We start from the raw sequence: 18,588 nt of genomic DNA, 5'->3' as shown, positions 1-18,588 counted from the left end.
CCATCACATTATGCCAGTTTTCCATAGGCTTCGTTTCTCACTGGGCCTGCACTGAAAATAGGCTCTGCCCTAGACAGGCTTTACCATTCATCTAATGTTAAATAAATAAATCCGCAGTAGGATTTTTTTTTCAGGATCTTGGTGTTAGTATATTTGTCCATTCACTACTTGGGTTCCTGCTACCTGAAGGAGTTTATTGAACCTTATTGCCCTGCATGGGTTCTGTGTTCAGCCTTCGTGGGGCTGCTTGGCAGTTCCATGGTGGATAATTGAGGCCTTTTGTTTCAGGTCATTTCATTATTGGACCCCTTGCCTGTGGAATTTGCTACCTCAGTGGCTTTGGGAGTGCCCCAGACTTGGTGGCGTAAGGCAGACGATGAGATAGGAGTGTCCCAGACTTGGTGGCGTAAGGCAGATGATGAGAACGTTTTTATTTGCCATTTTGTGACTATGGGTGATGTCATATTACCTTACTGCTTCTCTTGCTCTGTTTTGTTTTTTTTATTGTAATGGTGCTTTGGTCTTAAAGCACCTTAATAAACCTGAACTTCTGTAATCCTGCAGTTCCACATATTTCATCTCGTACACAAACTGGGCTTCCATGTATTTCATTTATCTGTCCTGTCTTTTCTTGTTTCTTCAGGTCTGAGTTACAGTTTCCCATCTGCTCAGTAGGTTATAATAATTGCAAAAGTTTTCTTCTGTGAAAGGTTGTTTGTAGTTCCTGTAGCTTTATGTGAATCAGTCTGCTCCATCCTTCTGGAGTTTTTCTGCTGTAGTCAAGAGGAAAGTTTTGTCTTCTTTTATAATGTCTTTTTTTTTAGTTTGTAAAACAGATATGTTTTAGTCAGTTGAATCTTTCAGGTTCATACATTATTACTGGACCATCTGTCCATTGGACCATTAGGAATCTAGCCAATACAAATTCCACTATTTGTTTCCCATAATTCTAAGGACCAAAGTACACAGACCAGAGGAGAATTTAATTATTCCCAATCCACTCATCAGGGTTAGTTTTAAAGAGAGCTAGGGAGTTACTTTAATGTGGAGTGGAAGCTTGTTCCATAGAAGAGGATCTTGTGCCATCGGGTTCTGTTTATGTTACAGTGTATGCTTAGGTCCTTAGAGTGGATACTGGTGGGATTCCAGTTTTGTGGGTGCAAGAGGTTAAGCAGGGCTAACTCTTTTTTTGTCTGTCTGTGTGACTTAAGGGGCTCATACCTGACATTTTCTTTGTTACAAAGTGTTGAGGTTATTCTAATTGCATGATGTGTTGCATAGGTAAGTGCCAAATGGGACATGACAGTATAGAATTATTGCCTAATAATTGTTGATATTTGGTGGTGAAATGAGAGTTTATTGTCCATGAATGGGTCTGTACCCCTAACAATTGTACCAACTTTAGGTGTACCTTTCTTGTGGTATGTACATGGGAGTTTTTTATCCCCCCAAAGGGTGTTATACTACATTTTTCAGCACTGAGCTTGGGTTCATGGCTGTGACACTGTGGTTTAGACCCTATTGTAGGTGTGAGTATCAACTGGAGAGTTAATGACTATTCCACTTCCAGTCATCAGCATGGACATCAAAATGTATATGTTGATGATGGTTACCAGCACGGGAACCCTGTGACACACCACTAGTGACAAGTCTTTTAGGGGAAGGTATGCAACCACTCCTTTCTGTGTGATTTCTGTCAGAAAGCCAATGTTCTGTCCAGCAAGTTACATGCAGATTAATATACAGTCATTGTACAGTGATTGGCCATTAAGTCCACCACATTCAGTGAACACATCCTACCCTTTACAAGGCCAAATTGATTTGGACCGTGGGACTGTGGACTACCAGGCTCATTTGTTATGAGTTCCATATGATCTATGACTTTACAGATGGTACTGGTAAGACGTGATTGGTCTGTAGTTCTTGGGGTCAGTGTTAGGGTCACCATTGTGTAAGGGCACCACAGTGACTCTTCTCTAAACTTTGCGTGCGTATCTAGTGGAGAGCCTAAGACTGAGTTGGTTTATTAGAGAGTCAGTGAGGTTGTATTTAGTACTGACTGAGAGGCAGTCTGATATGTTGTCAATACCTATAGAGCTAGTGGCTTTGATTTTAAAGAGAACATTTTGGACCATTCAGAAGTAGTTATGGGAGGGGGGCAGAAAATGGGAAACAGAGGGGAAATAGGTGTGGTGAGAGAAAGCAGAACTGAATTTGTGTGCAATTATATTTGCAGTATCCTTTGAGGAGGGGGTAAGTTGTGCTGTTTGAGATTAGTTCTGTCAATATTTGGTATTTCCTTTATTGCTAACAGTTAGAAAACCTTTTTATTATGTTTGACAGAGGTGGCAGTGTTCGTTTCGTACTTAGCTTTACAATTTTGTATACGGCTGGACCCTTTGCAAGCCAGTTTAAGGTCACTTTTATAAGGGAAGATTTTAATTTATTCATTAGTGTGAGAATTTTTTTCTTTCCTTTTATTGCAAATGTTGTTGTTACTGGAGTCCTGCAGTAAGAATTTATTCTTTAATTTGTCACTTTTCTTATGATGAATAGGGACAGATGCTTCAGCACAAGAATTAGGATACGTGTAAATGTCAGTAATGCAAGCAGCTGCTTTTGTTGCAGGGTTCTGGTTATCGGACTTTTTAATTTCCAGTGTTGTAAGGTTTCATTAAGGAAGTCCCTGACACAGTAGGGTTAGCCAGTCATTGTCTGGGTACTTAAGGAGATTGTGACAGCCTTATGGTCCGATTTAATCACTGGGAAGGGAAATTTGGGTTTAAAGGAGACAGGGTATGTATGAATGATGTCAAGAAGACAGGAACATTTAGTCAAAGAAGGCACTGTTCAGTCAGGAGAGTTGGCATTAATAAAGTTAAGGAACTGCTGTACATACTTACTGTTGGTCTTAGAGCGGCTATTTGGAATCATGCCCATTTTGTCAGTAATACCTTTATCTAATCACCTAGTTGTTGTGCAGTGTTGCTTTTGTGTGGTTTATGTGTGTGTGCACATACGTATATGTGTGTGTTTAGTATATGCAGTTTCATATATTTTTAATTGGGTTGGAGTTTCTTTAGTTGATGTCTCAGGTAGAGTGTGCAGAAGTCTTTGATGAAGCAAGTCAAGTGTATATAAGGCTTGATGATGCAAGTAGGATGGTAGTTAATATACCCACTCTGACCCCAGACAAACATTTTATTGCACCCCAATATGTAGGTTTATTGTTAGGATGGATAAATTAAAAAAAATAAATGTATGCATATAAACATTTATACACACTTACTCCAGGGTATACATACAGGCATCTCCAGTTCTTATTTTTTAAGCATGTATTTATCCTAGTGTATGGCATTAGATGCAGAGGTGTTGTTAACATGGATGAGGACCCTGAAATGTTATAGTTAGTGTGGGAGTTGTACTTGAATGGCTGTCTCAGGCATGTGTACCAGTGGTATATGTGCTGAACAAGGGTTTTTAGTGAGCTGATTGCTGACTCAGCTTTATCATTGTATCTAGTGTTGTAGAAATAGTAGCAAAATGCAGTTTGTCAGCTTTTCTAAAGGGTGGTTCATTTCTGTATCTGGCTGAGTGCACAGTTATCTGTGTAATGTTCTAATTTCGGAAATCTCATCTCTGTCGTTGATAAGATTGCACACACATAGCACATTAGTGCTGCTGGTAGGTTAGTATGCCTGCATGTTTTTGTATCTGTATTCTCAATTTGAAGAGTTTCATTTTTACATTGAAGAGGTTAACTTATTTAACTTGTGCCTGATAACTTCTAAAATTCATGATAATCCTGTTAATAAGCCTATTTTGTGGTTAATACGAATGTTGTGGTGTAACTTCTTTCTCCCAGTTAATCAAAGTGCTGTTTTTTCATCACTTTGTAAACTGTTGTAGCAGTAAGCCACGACTGGGTGTGGGTATTACAGGATTAACCCACGGTTGGTGTGCTTTGATCACAAGGGTGAAGCCCTAATAATCAAAAAAGTGATCAAAAAAGCTAACCGTGGGTTAATCCTGTGATAACCACACCCAGTGGTGGGTTATTGCTATTACACAATGACATTATTACACAGTGACATTATTACACAATGGCATTATTACACAATGGCATTATTACACAGTGACATTATTACACAATGGCATTATTACACAGTGGCATTATTACACAGTGACATTATTACACAATGGCATTATTACACAATGACATTATTACACAATGGCATTATTACACAGTGACATTATTACACAGTGGCATTATTACACAGTGGCATTATTACACAGTGGCATTATTACACAGTGACATTATTACACAATGGCATTATTACACAGTGACATTATTACACAATGGCATTATTACACAGTGGCATTATTACACAGTGACATTATTACACAGTGACATTATTACACAATGGCATTATTACACAGTGACATTATTACACAGTGACATTATTACACAATGTCTCTTACTCTCATCATTTTTCCTTTTTCTTTCTAACGTTTTTATTACTGTACATATACATTTGGCTGTGTGTATATTTTTACATATGAAGTGTCTTGCTGTTACTGTACTTGTCAGTCTGCAGCTAAAGCACAGCAGTTTAAAAAAATGGATTTTTATTTTTGATGAATAACTTCTTGATATTATGCCTTTGTAAATGTAGTTCTTGTAAAATTGTTGCTTGTATCTGGAGCTTTTCAGCTTGGGTCTCCACTGGAAATGGGCCCCTGGCTCAGTTGGACCAACCTGGTTAACAAATGACAATAAATAAAATAAAATAAATTATTTAAGAAAAAATGCCTACTTTTCTTAAATAATGTGTTTATATAATGGTGATTTAGTGTTCTGCTATTTTCCTTCTTTGTCGATGTACTGCACATGCGTATGGTGTGTACATTCTCCACCCTTGTACAGTACATCAACGCAGTGTAGTGGAATAAAGGAGTGGACCAGCATAGTTGTCTATGTACTACATTTTCCTTTATTTATTTTTTTACAAAGAAAGCAAAGGTTTTATGAGAGATAGGGCTAAGCAGTATAGTCAGTCATAGTGACAGTAAACAATGCATCTGAACTGTCTCGAGTTTTGCAAATTGTCATTGATTTATATTAGAGTTTACCCTTTCCTTTGTAATATAGATTGAAGGATGGCAATGAACATATGCGAAAGGGAAGTCCGACCGCTCAAAAATACTTCAGCATCTGGACTTCTTTTTATTGGTACATTTTCAGTTTGCAATGGGCACTCTAATTGTACTCTACTTTTTATAATGTATGTATTATTTGTGTTTCGGACTATTTCTGGAAGTCTTTTTATTAATATGGGCATTTTTTTTTATTGGCAAAACTGTCACTTTCATTGAATTATTCTTGGAAGTGACAGAAAAAAAAAACTTTTGTATTTGTTTGAGAAGATGCACTTAGACACAAGGATTCAGACAGTAATGGATTTGAGATGCCTTTCAGAAGTTTTAACATTCTTTTGTTCTATGTTTTGCAATACAGTCCAGAAGGCTAAGCCGATTTGTGTTAAAATGTCATGGATTTGGTATACTTAATGAAAAATCGAGTAAAATAACATTAATTTGTTTAATAAGTGTGTTGGTCCAGAGACCATTTTCAGTAACATTTCAAGCCCTACCAAAAATACAAATAGAAGTAGTGAATTACGAACAGTGCAATTATTCAGTTATACAACTTTCAGGAAAATGCCAGAATTGTTCAGAGATAGCATGTAAAGTTTTATACTGGCTGTTAAATAAATTAACAGTTTAATGTTAGATCATAGATTTTGTAGCTGTCATAGCTTTCACACAGAGCATATAATAATGGTCACAGCTGCTTACTGTAGGGAGTGCAGGATGATGTCAGTACAGTGTTTTTTAAATGGTTGATGTTAATTGGTAAAGCACACTAGACAGCTAAGCAGGAATATCAGGAATGTAGGACTTCCCATAGTAAATAAATTGGTAATATAATACATAATGACTTGAGTATTTTTTAGCACAGAGCCCACATTGGATTTGGATGTCCAATGTATTGTCCCCTCTTTCTAGATTCCACTGTTACCCAGACAGTTGTTAGTAGTAAGCAGTAGACTGTGAGATGTAACCTTCCTAAATGTACTGTGAGAGAGAGATCCCAGGAAAGCTGATTAGATTAATCAGATACACTTCTGCCATTGTAAAGGGGACAACTACTTTGACAAGATAGGTGTACTTTTTTGATGCTTGGAGTGAAAGCTATTAAATGTTATATTGTGTAAAAAAAATAGTTTTTATATTGTTCTAGAAATTGTATTTTCATATGTCACTGCTGTGAAAAGGCTGCCAGTTAATCTTGGTCATAAATTCAGCTCCTCTTTGGAGGTGAGACAGAGATTGGAAAACAAAACAAGTTTCACGTAAGTATTTTAAAAAAGTTGCAGAGACATGTCTAGAAGGTGCTTTGTTCCTCCAAAGATGATGTCTATAAGGTGCTTTGTTCCTCCAAAGATGATGTCTAGAAGGTGCTTTGTTCCTCCAAAGATGATGTCTAGAAGGTGTTTTGTTCCTCCAAAGATGATGTCTAGAAGGTGCTTTGTTCCTCCAAAGATGATGTCTAGAAGGTGCTTAGTTCCTCCAAAGATGATGTCTAGAAGGTGCTTTGTTTCTTCAAAGATGATGTCTAGAAGGTGCTTTGTTCCTCCAAAGATGATGTCTAGAAGGTGCTTTGTTCCTCCAAAGATGATGTCTAGAAGGTGCTTTGTTCCTCCAAAGATAATGTCTAGAAGGTGCTTTGTTCCTCCAAAGATGATGACTAGAAGGTGCTTTGTTCATCCAAAGATGATGTCTAGAAGGTGCTTTGTTCTTCCAAAGATGATGTCTAGAATGTGCTTTGTTCCTCCAAAGATGATGTCAAGAAGGTGCTTTGTTCCTCCGTGTTTTGGCTTGTCTGTTTGCTCTAGTGTTTATGAACGCCGTTGGGCCCATACATGTTTTCATGGTGGTCAGGTAACACAAGTATATGTGAATAGCTTGCTGTGAAACATACATCATAAAAACAGGGAGACAAGTGAGTGATTCCACATTAGATGTCCGTTTTGATGATGTGTGTTTCAAAACAGAGGGACAAGCGAGTCCAGATTTGATGTCCAGGTGTATTCACAACTTGATGAATTTTTGTAACTCTGATTCTCCTGCTTGAATCCCTGCTTTCTCTTGTTTAAAAATGTGTTGGAATAGAGATGGAATCAAATCAACACCCTGTAACTGTTTTGGAAGAAAAACTTCTTGAACTCCAGAGAAATATTCATTCCTATCAGGTAACTTAGCATTTAGTTTTGCCTAATTTACAATTAAACAAGTAAAACAGATGAAAACTTACACAATTAAGTTGAAAGTATACACAGAACAACAAATCTCTTGTGTAATAAGACTTCTGAAAAAAAATGCTTTCACATTCTGTTAAAAACAGCCACAAAAATTCCTCCATACAAGCCCACGTTTTGCAAACCACGCCATATAACATTACCTTTTACAACAGCATTAATGTCATGCTTAGCACATGTTGACCTATGCTCAGGGGTTATATGCTTCTAGCAAGAAGAACCTGACAATGCAAAAATGTTGTTTGGCTCTGCATCCAGAGGATGGGGTTTTAAAGGCATTGCTGTAGCTCAGGCTTTACAGATTGTAAATTATTATTGCATATTTAGATCATTCCATGAGAAAGAAAGGATGACAGCATGTTCATTAACATTTTATTTATTCTTGTTTAGGAACCACGTGTTCTGAAAATAGTGATACTACCCTTGAAAAAGACAAGGTTTCTGAGAAGGAATTTGAGAACAAGAAGTCATCAGACAGCAGTAAAGCATGTACAGCAGAGTCACAGCAGAGGTAAGCAAGATGCAACGTGTGTAGAGCCTTGCAAGGCAGTTATAGATTAACTGGAAGTATATATGGCTTATCTTTCAAAGTTAGAATGGACATGTGTGCATGTGTCTGAGAGTAATCCAATGTGAAGGGTAATCTCGTATTTTCTGAAATATGCCATCAATGGTATCCTCAAAAACTGAATCTTAAAGAGGTAGCATGCAGCAGGTGTGATCAGTAGCTGTTTGGATCCCTCTGGCCTTTTAATGAAAATATTTGTCGGACCCATGTTAGTATTCAGTTACCTGCTGTGCTGGGGAGGATCTTAACTCAAACCTGCAGTAACAATTTTGCTCTAATCAGATATATTTTGACTACAAGATGCAACTTTTGTTGTCAGCGTATGTATGATACATTAGAGTTTGTTGCAGAACTCTCCTTCCTTCCTTCCTTGCTTGCTGAGTGTTGTCACTTCATTGGGATAATGCCTTTTCAGGTTTTTAGGAGCATGACACTCTACCTTCTGGAATTAACACCCTTCATGTTATCTTTACCATCATGTCCTGTTACAACACTTTCATCCTACCTTTCGGAATATTTCTCCTTCCCCCACAAGAAGGTTCAAAATTTGACCAGTAAACAGGGTTCCCTAGTATTGTCTCCCTTGGTTAAAGCTGTTGAGAGTTAAGCGTGTGGTCAGTTGGTGATTTCTGTAGAAGTAACAACAGCGAACAATTCTGATGATAATGCTAACCTGTCTAATAAATGATAATATTGTTACCCAGTTTAATAAATTTAAGGGTAAATTTTAATTTAAGAATTTAATAAATTCTTCACAGAAACTGTCCAATCCCTAGCCAACTCTCAAGGCTTTATCAGTAACTGTTCCCCACTTACTCCACAAAACATTACCAGCTCCCAAGACTCTTGAAATCTACAAACACAACAAACTGTAAAAGCCACAATAAAAAGTGTCAGGATCCAGAAACAGCAACTAGTCCAACTTTATTCAGAATAACCACGATTAGTGCTTTCGTCTGTGATAGACAGACTTCATCAGATAAAATACACTTAAATGTTCCACGATATTTAAAACTCATCCCATCGTGTCTTCCAGTGTATCACATTTAAAGAACCCACACACAATTATAAGCATTGTGTAATGCATTACATAATGCTAATAGGACCACTTAAAAGCATGCTTAGAAAAGATGAAAAAGTAATTAACCATTAAAGTTGTTGACAAGAACATATATAAACACTCATCTCTGAAAAGCTTTAAGCTTTAAAATTGGCTGACCAGATATCAACTCATTTAAGCCTGGACTCACACTTGCATTGCATTTCAGTTGCCATAGCAGTTCCTTTTTATCCAAATGCAACCCCAAAGGACCACCCCTTGGATTTTCAGTTAACTTCTGCAGGACAACAAATTTAAAATAATGTGTTGGATACAACTTAATGTGTCTAGCCAAAGCATTTGTTTCTTGTGCTTTAGAAATATCATACACATATTCCCTTATCCTGTCTTTTAATGCCCTTGTCGTCCTGTCCACATAAATAGTGGTGCAAGACTCGTATAGGGCTCCATACACCACTCTTTTTGTAATGCAGTTATAATTTCCTTGCATTTGATAAGTCTTCCCATCGATAACAAATGCCTGGATACATTTATATAGGGAAAGCTTTACAAAACCCACATCTTTTCATAGTAAAAACTTGGTTGTCTGGGGAAGAAGTAACAGGCATTTCTGGGAAATCTTATAAGTTTTTACTTCTCCTGAAAATTATTGTTGGCTTGTCTCCTAACTTGTTAGCCAACTGTTGATGTTCCCTGATAATTACCCAATTTTTCATAATTATTCTTCTAACCTCTGCTTGATCTAAAAAAAGTGGTGATAAAGGAACTCTTATACTTGTTATTCAGAGCCGAAACAGTTCCACTTATTCGAATCATTACTTTGGGGCCCCCATTAGATGATGACTATCCAAGGCCTTCGACATGGTCAATCACAGTAAACTCATCTATATTCTCTTCACTCTAAACCTCAGCAATTCCACTATCACATGGTTTGAAAGCTATCTAACAGGACAAATGCAAGCTATCCAGTGGCAACACCAAGTCTCCCCTATTCTTCCATTCTCCATAGGGTTTCCACAAGGCTCAATCCGTGGACCACTACTATCCTCTATTTGCATTAACCACATCAGGACCGCCACACCACAAGCCTCTGTAGTACAATATGCTGACTACTCCACCCTAATATGTGCTGCCACCACACTAGAGGACCTCCACACCAAAACCCAAGATTCCTTTCTGTCAGTAGAGATCTGGCTCACTAACTCCCAGCTTATTCTAAATCCCAACAGAACTTAACTTCTTCTCTTTAGCCCAACTAAATTCCTGTCATCTTCCCAGTCCTTTACTGTCTTCTCCAGGTACAAAACTATGATCACCCCAGGCACTCGCACTAAACTGCATGGGGTCGAAATTGACAATATCTTGAAATTCGATATTCACATAGCCTAAACCATCAAAACGGTTCACAAGAAAATAGGTCTCCTATGTAGAAATAAACATTTCTTGCAAATAACACAAAAGCTACCATAGCCCGCACACACCGCCCATCAACTATGCCTCCCCAGTATTAACCAATCTCTGCAAAATGGACCTTAACCAACTGGAATCTTGCTGTAATAAAATAGCAAAATTTGCTTCTTCACTAAAACAGCTTAATTGGTTTAATTTCCTGCAACTTCTACAAACCTTTGTCTAGAAAATTCTCCACCAATCTGATAAACTCCTTTCTCTCCAAAAACTCATTCAACCATACACCACAGCTTGATCTCTTCGCTCCAGTAACCAGCACCTTCTAGGTACTACCAAAGCCAAGAACTCTGCTGGGAAATCTCTCTTCTCTGACTATATTCCTAAAATTTGGAATAAATTGCCAATGCCAATAATTCTAACAGGTCTATCTCACAATTCAAAAAGCTCTTCAGTTCACACCTAGTGGACACCTGGCTTTGCTCTTGTTACTCCCCAAACAGTCTGCTACCCTTTTTATCTTGTATAACAACAAATAGTAATTTCATCTGTTGACTTCAGTCACATTTGTAGCAACTATGTCTGCATGATTGTGTATAACCATCTCAATCATTTCAACTACAACTGTAGCATTATAATTGATGGAGACCTTTTTCCATGTAATGAAGTGTATGTCTTTAAGTTTTTGTACTTTTTTTGCCATCAAAATGGTAATCGTGTATGTTTGTTAAACTACTGAATTGTTCTGTAACTGGTACTTTATGTATGGTAATATATGTTAACAATGTTCTTGTATCTGTAGGTTTTCTCCCCGGGCCTACACTGAAAAAGGGCCTGTGTCCAGTCGGACTTTCCCGGTAAACAAATGTAAAATAAATAAGTAAACAGAAGTAGTAGCCTTGACCTATTGTTGATATAGTCGTTATATTAGCCATAGCACAATGGCTGCCATGTCTAGATCATTACAGTACTCTTATCTAACTGGAGGACGTAGGAAAGAAGTGATGAATTTGTTTTTAATTTGAACTGGAGTTTTCAGAATTGGTTTTGACTAGGACCTTCAAAACCAATTCACTGACTTCAGGGAAATGCATAGTGTGCTGTGGAATCCCGAAGGGTTCAGTCTTAATCCATTTTTTTTCTTGTTAATCCCTTTAAAATATTTATGTAGCATTTGAAATGGGCTTATTTGTTGACAAATATTTGATCTCTACAGTCCTGGTATTGACCGGAAGTGTTTTCATCTCTTGAGACAGACTTTTTAAATGTAAGTAAATGGCTGAAAGACTGCATGTTAAGTGTAAATATTAGGAAAATAGCACATTAAGTTTGGGTCATATTATAAATTAACAGTTGAAAAATTAGCTGACTTAACTGGCACTCCATCCATTATTCCACTGACTCTACAAAAGGATATAGCTGGCTGTTGGAAAATAGATGGATGTTTGAGTTAACTTGCTTAACTAGGTACTACTTTTACATTCAGAGGGTACTTATCTCTATTATTGAAATAAGTTTATGCCGAAATGGCCCAGATTTTTTTTTCTTTTAATATTGCGAGTTGTCTGCACCTCTTTCTAGTTTTCTAATGACAGTATGAGAAAGTCCATCATTTGGCATGGCTTTCATAGTACATACAAGTACCTCCCTGGGGGACAAAAAAGATCTTTTTTTATATGTGTGTTTCATTGCTTGTAGATAAGGGGTTTTGGGGAGTAAGGGATAGATGCCAGTTTATAAAGTTTATAACTGCATTAATGTGTAGGAATTGAGTTCCTCTCAGAGACTTCTTTCATAGTAAGTGTTTGGTCTGTTTAAGAGTGGAGTATTGCTTTGCTCTCGTGCCCACATTTTGTAAATTTTAACCCAAATATCAACCAAATATCTAAATGTCCCCAGGACCATGTGAAGCAGAAAAGGCTGTGCCTTGTTCTGGGCTTCCTCAGCCAAGGTCCTTGACAGTGCCTTTTCAGAGGTCACCACACTGTCAAATGACAGGTCATCCTCCTGACCCAAAAATCTGCAGTATTCAGTCAGTCCATACAACTTATGTCTGGTTGTGACACATATTTTTTATAACCAAGGGTAGCATTCCATCAGTTTTGGTGCTTAAGGGTGTCAGCAGCTGAAGAATTGAAGTCATCAACACCCACCGCTGACTGGAGACTACTGAGATGGCCATCACTCTTAAAGACAGGAATAAGGTGTCCAATCCTCTTACAGCTGTGACTCAGCAGAACTTTTCCCTTCCTCCACCTGCTAAATGTCACCCAGTGTCTTTCCCCAGTCTCCCTGTCTTCACCACAATAAAAAAAATAGGGAGACATCTAGGACTGCTTGTAAAAGAGTGGGAGAAAAAAATCACACCAGCCACTTGGGTTCTAAGAATCTTGAGACAAGGATATGGACTCCAGTTCATAAAAAGATCAAGGTTCTCCAGCATTCCCCAAGTACCCGGACAGATAGGTACTTGGGTAATGCCTCTTGATTAACTACTGCAACAAAGGAGTTTACAAAGTTTCTGGCTCTAGTAATTGCTTACTGTAGACTCAAGGGCATCCACATGTAGCTCTAGTTGAATGACTACCTGATTCAGTCCGTTGTTTGACAGGAGATGCAGACAGCTCTGCAGTTTACACTGGCCTGCTTCTGGAGTCTGCTGCAGTTTCCACTAGCCTGCTTCTGGATTCTAGGACTCTATCTGAACCTGCTCAAATCGCAGTTAATACTCTCCCAAAAAATACAATTTCTGGGTGCCCTTTTTTCCATCACAGAAGAGCACATTTCTGGCATCATATTACACTTCCTGTAGAACAGCAAAGTCAGATTACTGCTAGGGAACTCCTCTGGTCACTGGGGTACATAGCATCTTCTGTCCTAATGGTTCACCTGGCAAGAGCCCACATGGGAAAACTGCAGAACAGATGGAGCCAGCATGTCCACCCCTTGTAGATGAAAAAGCACATCAGTATCAAAGAGATGATGGGTGTAATTGTAATCATAAAAGCATTCAAACAGATCTGACTGACTGGGATCTTGCATATGCTCACAGGTAACACAAGAGTGATGATACATTAACAGGCATGGGTGAACACAGTCTCATACCTCCTTTACAAGCTGTTCATGGAAAACATGGTATTTGACCCAGAAGTCAAATCTGACCACCATGGCATCTCAAAGAATATACTAGCAGACTGTCATGGATGGATGTTGATCAGGGATGTATTTCTAGAATTAGCTTGGGGGGCACCAGATATAAGAAAAACATCAAAAAAATATATACCTGAACACCAACCACAGGAGGCTGTGGAGCAAGATTCTTTCTCCGTCAGCTCTGCAGATCTGTTTCTCAGCACCTGTCCTGCCGTCCCCCCTTTTTCAGGATAATAAAGAAAATGAAGGAGAAACCAAACATGATTCTCATACCTCTTTTTTGGCCAAGATAACACTGGTTCTCCTTCTTCCTGAGTATAAGAACAGAATCTATTCTACTGTCTCAGTGTGTGGACCTGTTGACCCAGAACAAGAGATCACTCATGCCCCCCAAGTTGAAGACCCTAAAACTGACAGCTTGGATAATGAAGCTCTCATCCACTTCAGGCACGTGTTTTTTGTAGATGTCCTTTCTGTCTTAAGGAAGGCTGGTCATGCAGGTACAAGAAAGTCAGACCTAAAATGGAAAACAATCTCCCTCTGGTGTCAGAGTATGGAATCAATGTCTTTGGTCCTTAAATACCAGTCAGACTTTTACAAATCAGGATTGTCCTAATGCTTCACTGAAGTTAAATGTATCTGCATGGGGCATGTGTTCCAGTACCCTGTGCCATCTTTACCTGTTCTGGTACCTGGCCTCATTCTTGAGTTATTGTACTGTGCTAACTAGTCATGGTATGTGGCCTCACTTTTGAATTGTTTTACGGCATTGACTAGTCTTGTTACACCCGTGCCTACATTCTCTGCCTTATTGTACTGTATGTATAGTATTTGGTTTTGCCTTATTAGTGGCACAGACTTAGACTCATTTGTAGTCCCAGTGCACACAGTGTTACACTGTACTGCTAATTTCATTTTGTCTGCATAACACCAAGACTGCTATTATTGTATTAAAGTTGCTGTAGTACACTAAAGAGTTATTATTGAATCCCCTCCCCATTAGATCAGTTACTTTGTGGTATTGTACCTCACACTCTTTATTGCTGAACCCATTCCCTATCGTTTTTCTATCCTGTTATTACTGACCCCTTCCTTTCATTACTCTTCATGTTGGAAGTGTGCCATGGTCTGTGATAGCACACGTGACAAGAATCTTAGCAACTGGTGTTACCTTCCGTAGAGGGGTCAGCACCCAGGCCATTGTTACACACCTTCTGCAGGCATTATAACCTGGACACTAACTACAGAGCCATGTCAGGATTTTCTATGGTCATCCTAGAGGGAGTACACTGTAACCCTCTCAAGACCAGCCCACCCACTAGTTCATAACATCTAGGAATCTTATCAGATGTTGTCTGTACTACAGCAGTGAGCAATACAGTGAACATAGATGCGTGGGAACGTACCATAATTTGTAGATAATAGTGTGTAGACGTAAACTGTTGCAGTAATATTTTCACAATCTTCATCCCTTTATTTTCTTGTGGAAAGCATCCTAGGCTTTTGGATGGATTCACAGTTGCTTGTCTCCTGTTACCCCTACAACCCCACCCCCATTTACCTACTGTGTGTAGAGGGAGTTTTAGGTGATGGTCATACTGATCACTGCTGCAGTAGGCTAACATGTATGGGTTGTGTTCTGCATAAGATGTAACAGCCAGCCAACTACCAAAACTTCAGGGGATGGTTCATGTGCCCAAACTATTAGTCAGCTGGAGCTGAGTTGACTAAAGACAGGTTTAGGCACCGAGCCTTCAGACCTTTCCTTCCACTCAAGTGAGTGCACCTGTTCAGGATTGAAGGTCGGCTTATGCTGTACCATTGCTTGGCAGATAAGTTCCCTTAGTGAAAAGCCTTTTGCATATTATTAGTAATTTTTAAATTTACTTTCCTATGTGAGAAAGTACTTTTTAAGCTAGTAGTGTGCGTTTTTATTGACTGTCTTAAGACTTTGGTGTACTTTTAAACAGGGGCACACTTGTGTTTGGCAGTTTAAAAGATAATTTAAACATTCTAAAACTTATTTTTCTGTGGAGAAACTATGTTTAGTATTCTTTTTACTGTGTTTTTATTGAGAAAAATGCCTTTATAGTATTTTTAAAATTTTACTGGCTTGTGCTACTTTTTTTCTGCTTAACCAGAATGTTGTACACCCGTTCCTGGAGAAGCTGTTGCTGCCATTACAAATCCTGTTTGCCCTAATTTCCTGTCAAAAAGAAACAGAAAAATGAACATGTGTCTTCTGCTCCAGTTTTGGGAGTAGCTTATTAGGTCTGGCTCAGGGTCTTTTACAGGCGATTGACCCTTCTTATCTGGTGGTTTCTGGCAAGAGAAAAAGGAATTCCTCTTCCTGAAGAGTTTCAAGAAGTTGAATCTGGAGAGGAATGTGATGTTACAAATACTGTTTTTTCTTAGAATTCAGATTCAGACCCCGAGGCTATAGCATGTTATCTGAATCCCTCTGTCCATGATTCTCTTTTCTCTGAGACTATTTCCAGAATTTGCCAGTGTTTTCAGTGGGAGAACACTGTGGTTTCTCAGTCCATTAGAAAATACAACTAACTAACAAAAAATGTTACAACTGGAATTCCCAGAAGCTCATGCCATCCCCTATTGATGCCTGCATTTAAAGATGTGTTTGTCACACCCTGTGGTTTCCTTGACATCCACCCTAATGCAAAGAAAGCAGGTAGGGATGTACAAAGTTCCTCAGTCTGTCATATTTTTATGCACTCATCCCAGACCAGATCCAGCAGCTGCCAAATGTTTAGTTAGCTCTAATCATTCCCCTTCTGAAAGGCTGGTAAAATAATTGACAAGTTTGGAGGAAAATGTATGCTCCTGCAACTTTAATTTTTAGAATGTTGGGTACTTGCGTATTATCGCAACCAGATTTTCACGGTTGCAAAACCCGCATGCTGCAATGAAATCGAGTGCGGGGAAACACTGTAAGGTGTAATTTCATTTCTTTAGTAAGTTAAAAAAAGTTTGGGTTATATTTTGGAAGAGAAAGAAATGTGCAATTCTTCTTGTTTTTGTGCATTACACACGCACGCTTCAATTCTCACGGCTGCTGTGTTACTGACGAAAGAAATACTGTGACTATAAGGAAGGAATGCTGCTAAGAAAAGCACCCACACACATGGAAATGCTTTGGGTAAAGTTTTTATTTCTAAAACTTTGTAGACAGACTTGAAAGGAAACTTTTGTAACAGCAAGTTGCAGTAAGGAATGGCTTGCAAAAGTCTTGGTGGATGATGTTGACAGGTGATTCTGGGGTCGTTTCTGATGGGAGAAGTTGGAAGCAGTGAGTTGTTTTTGTGTTGTTGATGGTGGTATCCTCAGACAAACTTTGATTGTACTTCAGTGGTGTTTGGAAGGTATTAGACCTGAAAATATGTGGATTGTTCATTCGCTGTTTTGTTTTTTTTATGCGGGGGAATATTGTCACAGATTGTAGCCAGGAGTGCTTCAAAACCGTGCTTTGGATGAGCAAGCTGGGTTTCACATCACTTGCTGCCGGAGAAGTGCATACATAAACAGTCAAACTTAGTTTTTAATTTTTATTGATAACCCTGCAGTAAAACAACCCTAAGTGTGAAAGAAAACAGATCGTATAACTTCATTATAACATCAACAGTCAGATTTCAATATCGGGAAGAAACCAGTACTACCGTGAAAATCTGGTTGCGATAATACTTAAGTACCGAATGTTGAATTGTCAGGCTCATATTTTTAAGTATATTCTGGCAGTGAAAGGGTGAGGAATGTTTAGCTGTAGTTCTTTCCTGCTTTGTGTGGTTTAGCTTCTTCTGTTTCTTAAGCCTGTATTCATTGTTTAAAGTGTGTTTCTGACTCTGTAGATAGTACATCCAGGGCTATTGCCATTGGTACTGTGTTGAGGAGGTTTACCTGGTTCTCAAAACCTCCCAGAGAATGTAAAAGGTAAGGTTTTAAATTCACCTTTAAAAAGAGATTTAGCATTTGGTCACCCTGTTTCAGAAATTAGTTATCAACAAATGTGATGAGAGAAGTAAGCTGGTACAGGTGATCTGTCAGATTTTCAGCCCTCCTTCTGTATGTTTTCCAAGGGTTTTTCTGTTCCCTTGTCCAGTTTTGGCAAGAAACAAAACAGTCTCAGCAAAACGCTGGTAAGCAGATATTTAAATAACATTGGCAAGAAGATTCTAAAAAGAAAGCTGCCCCCCCCCCCCCCCCCCCGATTTGGTTGCTACCTTTTCAAATGCTCAAAGTGGGACATTTTTTTGTAGAAACAGGAGATTTTGCAGAACAAAACATACCCACAGCTAGTGCAAAGGACTGAACTTCACTTTTTTGATAAAATAAAGGCTTATTCTTGTAGCATTTGAGTTGTTTATGCTATTTCATATAACATTTAGGTGTTTCAGATGCAAAATAATTGTTTTATACAACTGTTAAAGAAAACATAAAAGATATTTGTTGTCCTAAAATCTCACATTTGCCATTTATTTCGTTTTTTTTTTTTTAGGACGCAACTGCCCAAAGAGGGACAGATTGAAACCCTATCCCACCCCCCTCCCCACCCCACCCCCCCAAAAAAAAAAAACAAAGAACATCCACATAAGTCAGAATGACTCTGTAAAGGACCTTGTCCCCACCCCTCACACCCTGACAGTCCCTTATTATACCTTTGAGAAAGCCTGAAGCTCCATTTCAGTCCTTGGCAACAGATTGTTTTAATCAAATGGGTACTTGAGACTGATTTAGCAGGTGTACAGATGGAGTGGGAAGAAATCCCTTCCCTCCAGAAAATTGTTCTATATTCTCCAGACTAAACTCCTGTGTACAGCACATGTATTCTCAGGGGGGTAATATAAACAATTCTTTCTTCCCAGTGAGGAATAGGCTTTTAATCAAAAAATGTTTCTTGTACCAAAGAAAGAAAATACATGGAGACCAGTTCTGGACCTTTCTTTCCTAAACCAGTTTGTTATAGTGCCCAAGTTAAAAATGCTTTCACTCCACAATCTTTTACC

The 18,588-nt window shown here is 38.5% G+C and overlaps 1 protein-coding gene across 2 annotated transcripts in view; it reads left to right on the top strand.

Moving 5' to 3' along the window:
- Nucleotides 1-18,588, top strand: part of LOC122792264 (MAP7 domain-containing protein 1-like) — a 1,483,077-nt gene that overhangs the window by 1,329,207 nt on the left and 135,282 nt on the right. For both annotated transcript variants that reach the window (XM_044060015.1, XM_044060014.1), the window contains one exon: nt 7,773-7,893. In XM_044060015.1, coding sequence (XP_043915950.1) covers nt 7,773-7,893 — 121 coding nt within the window. The remainder of the gene's footprint in view (nt 1-7,772; nt 7,894-18,588) is intronic.

This window comes from Protopterus annectens, chromosome 1.part2 (genome assembly GCF_019279795.1).
Source record: "Protopterus annectens isolate FY-2018-M chromosome 1.part2, PAN1.0, whole genome shotgun sequence".
NCBI classification, from domain to species: domain Eukaryota; kingdom Metazoa; phylum Chordata; order Ceratodontiformes; family Protopteridae; genus Protopterus; species Protopterus annectens.
The sequence above is the reverse complement of the archived record's forward strand: the minus strand, read 5'-3'. Positions and strand labels throughout refer to the sequence as shown.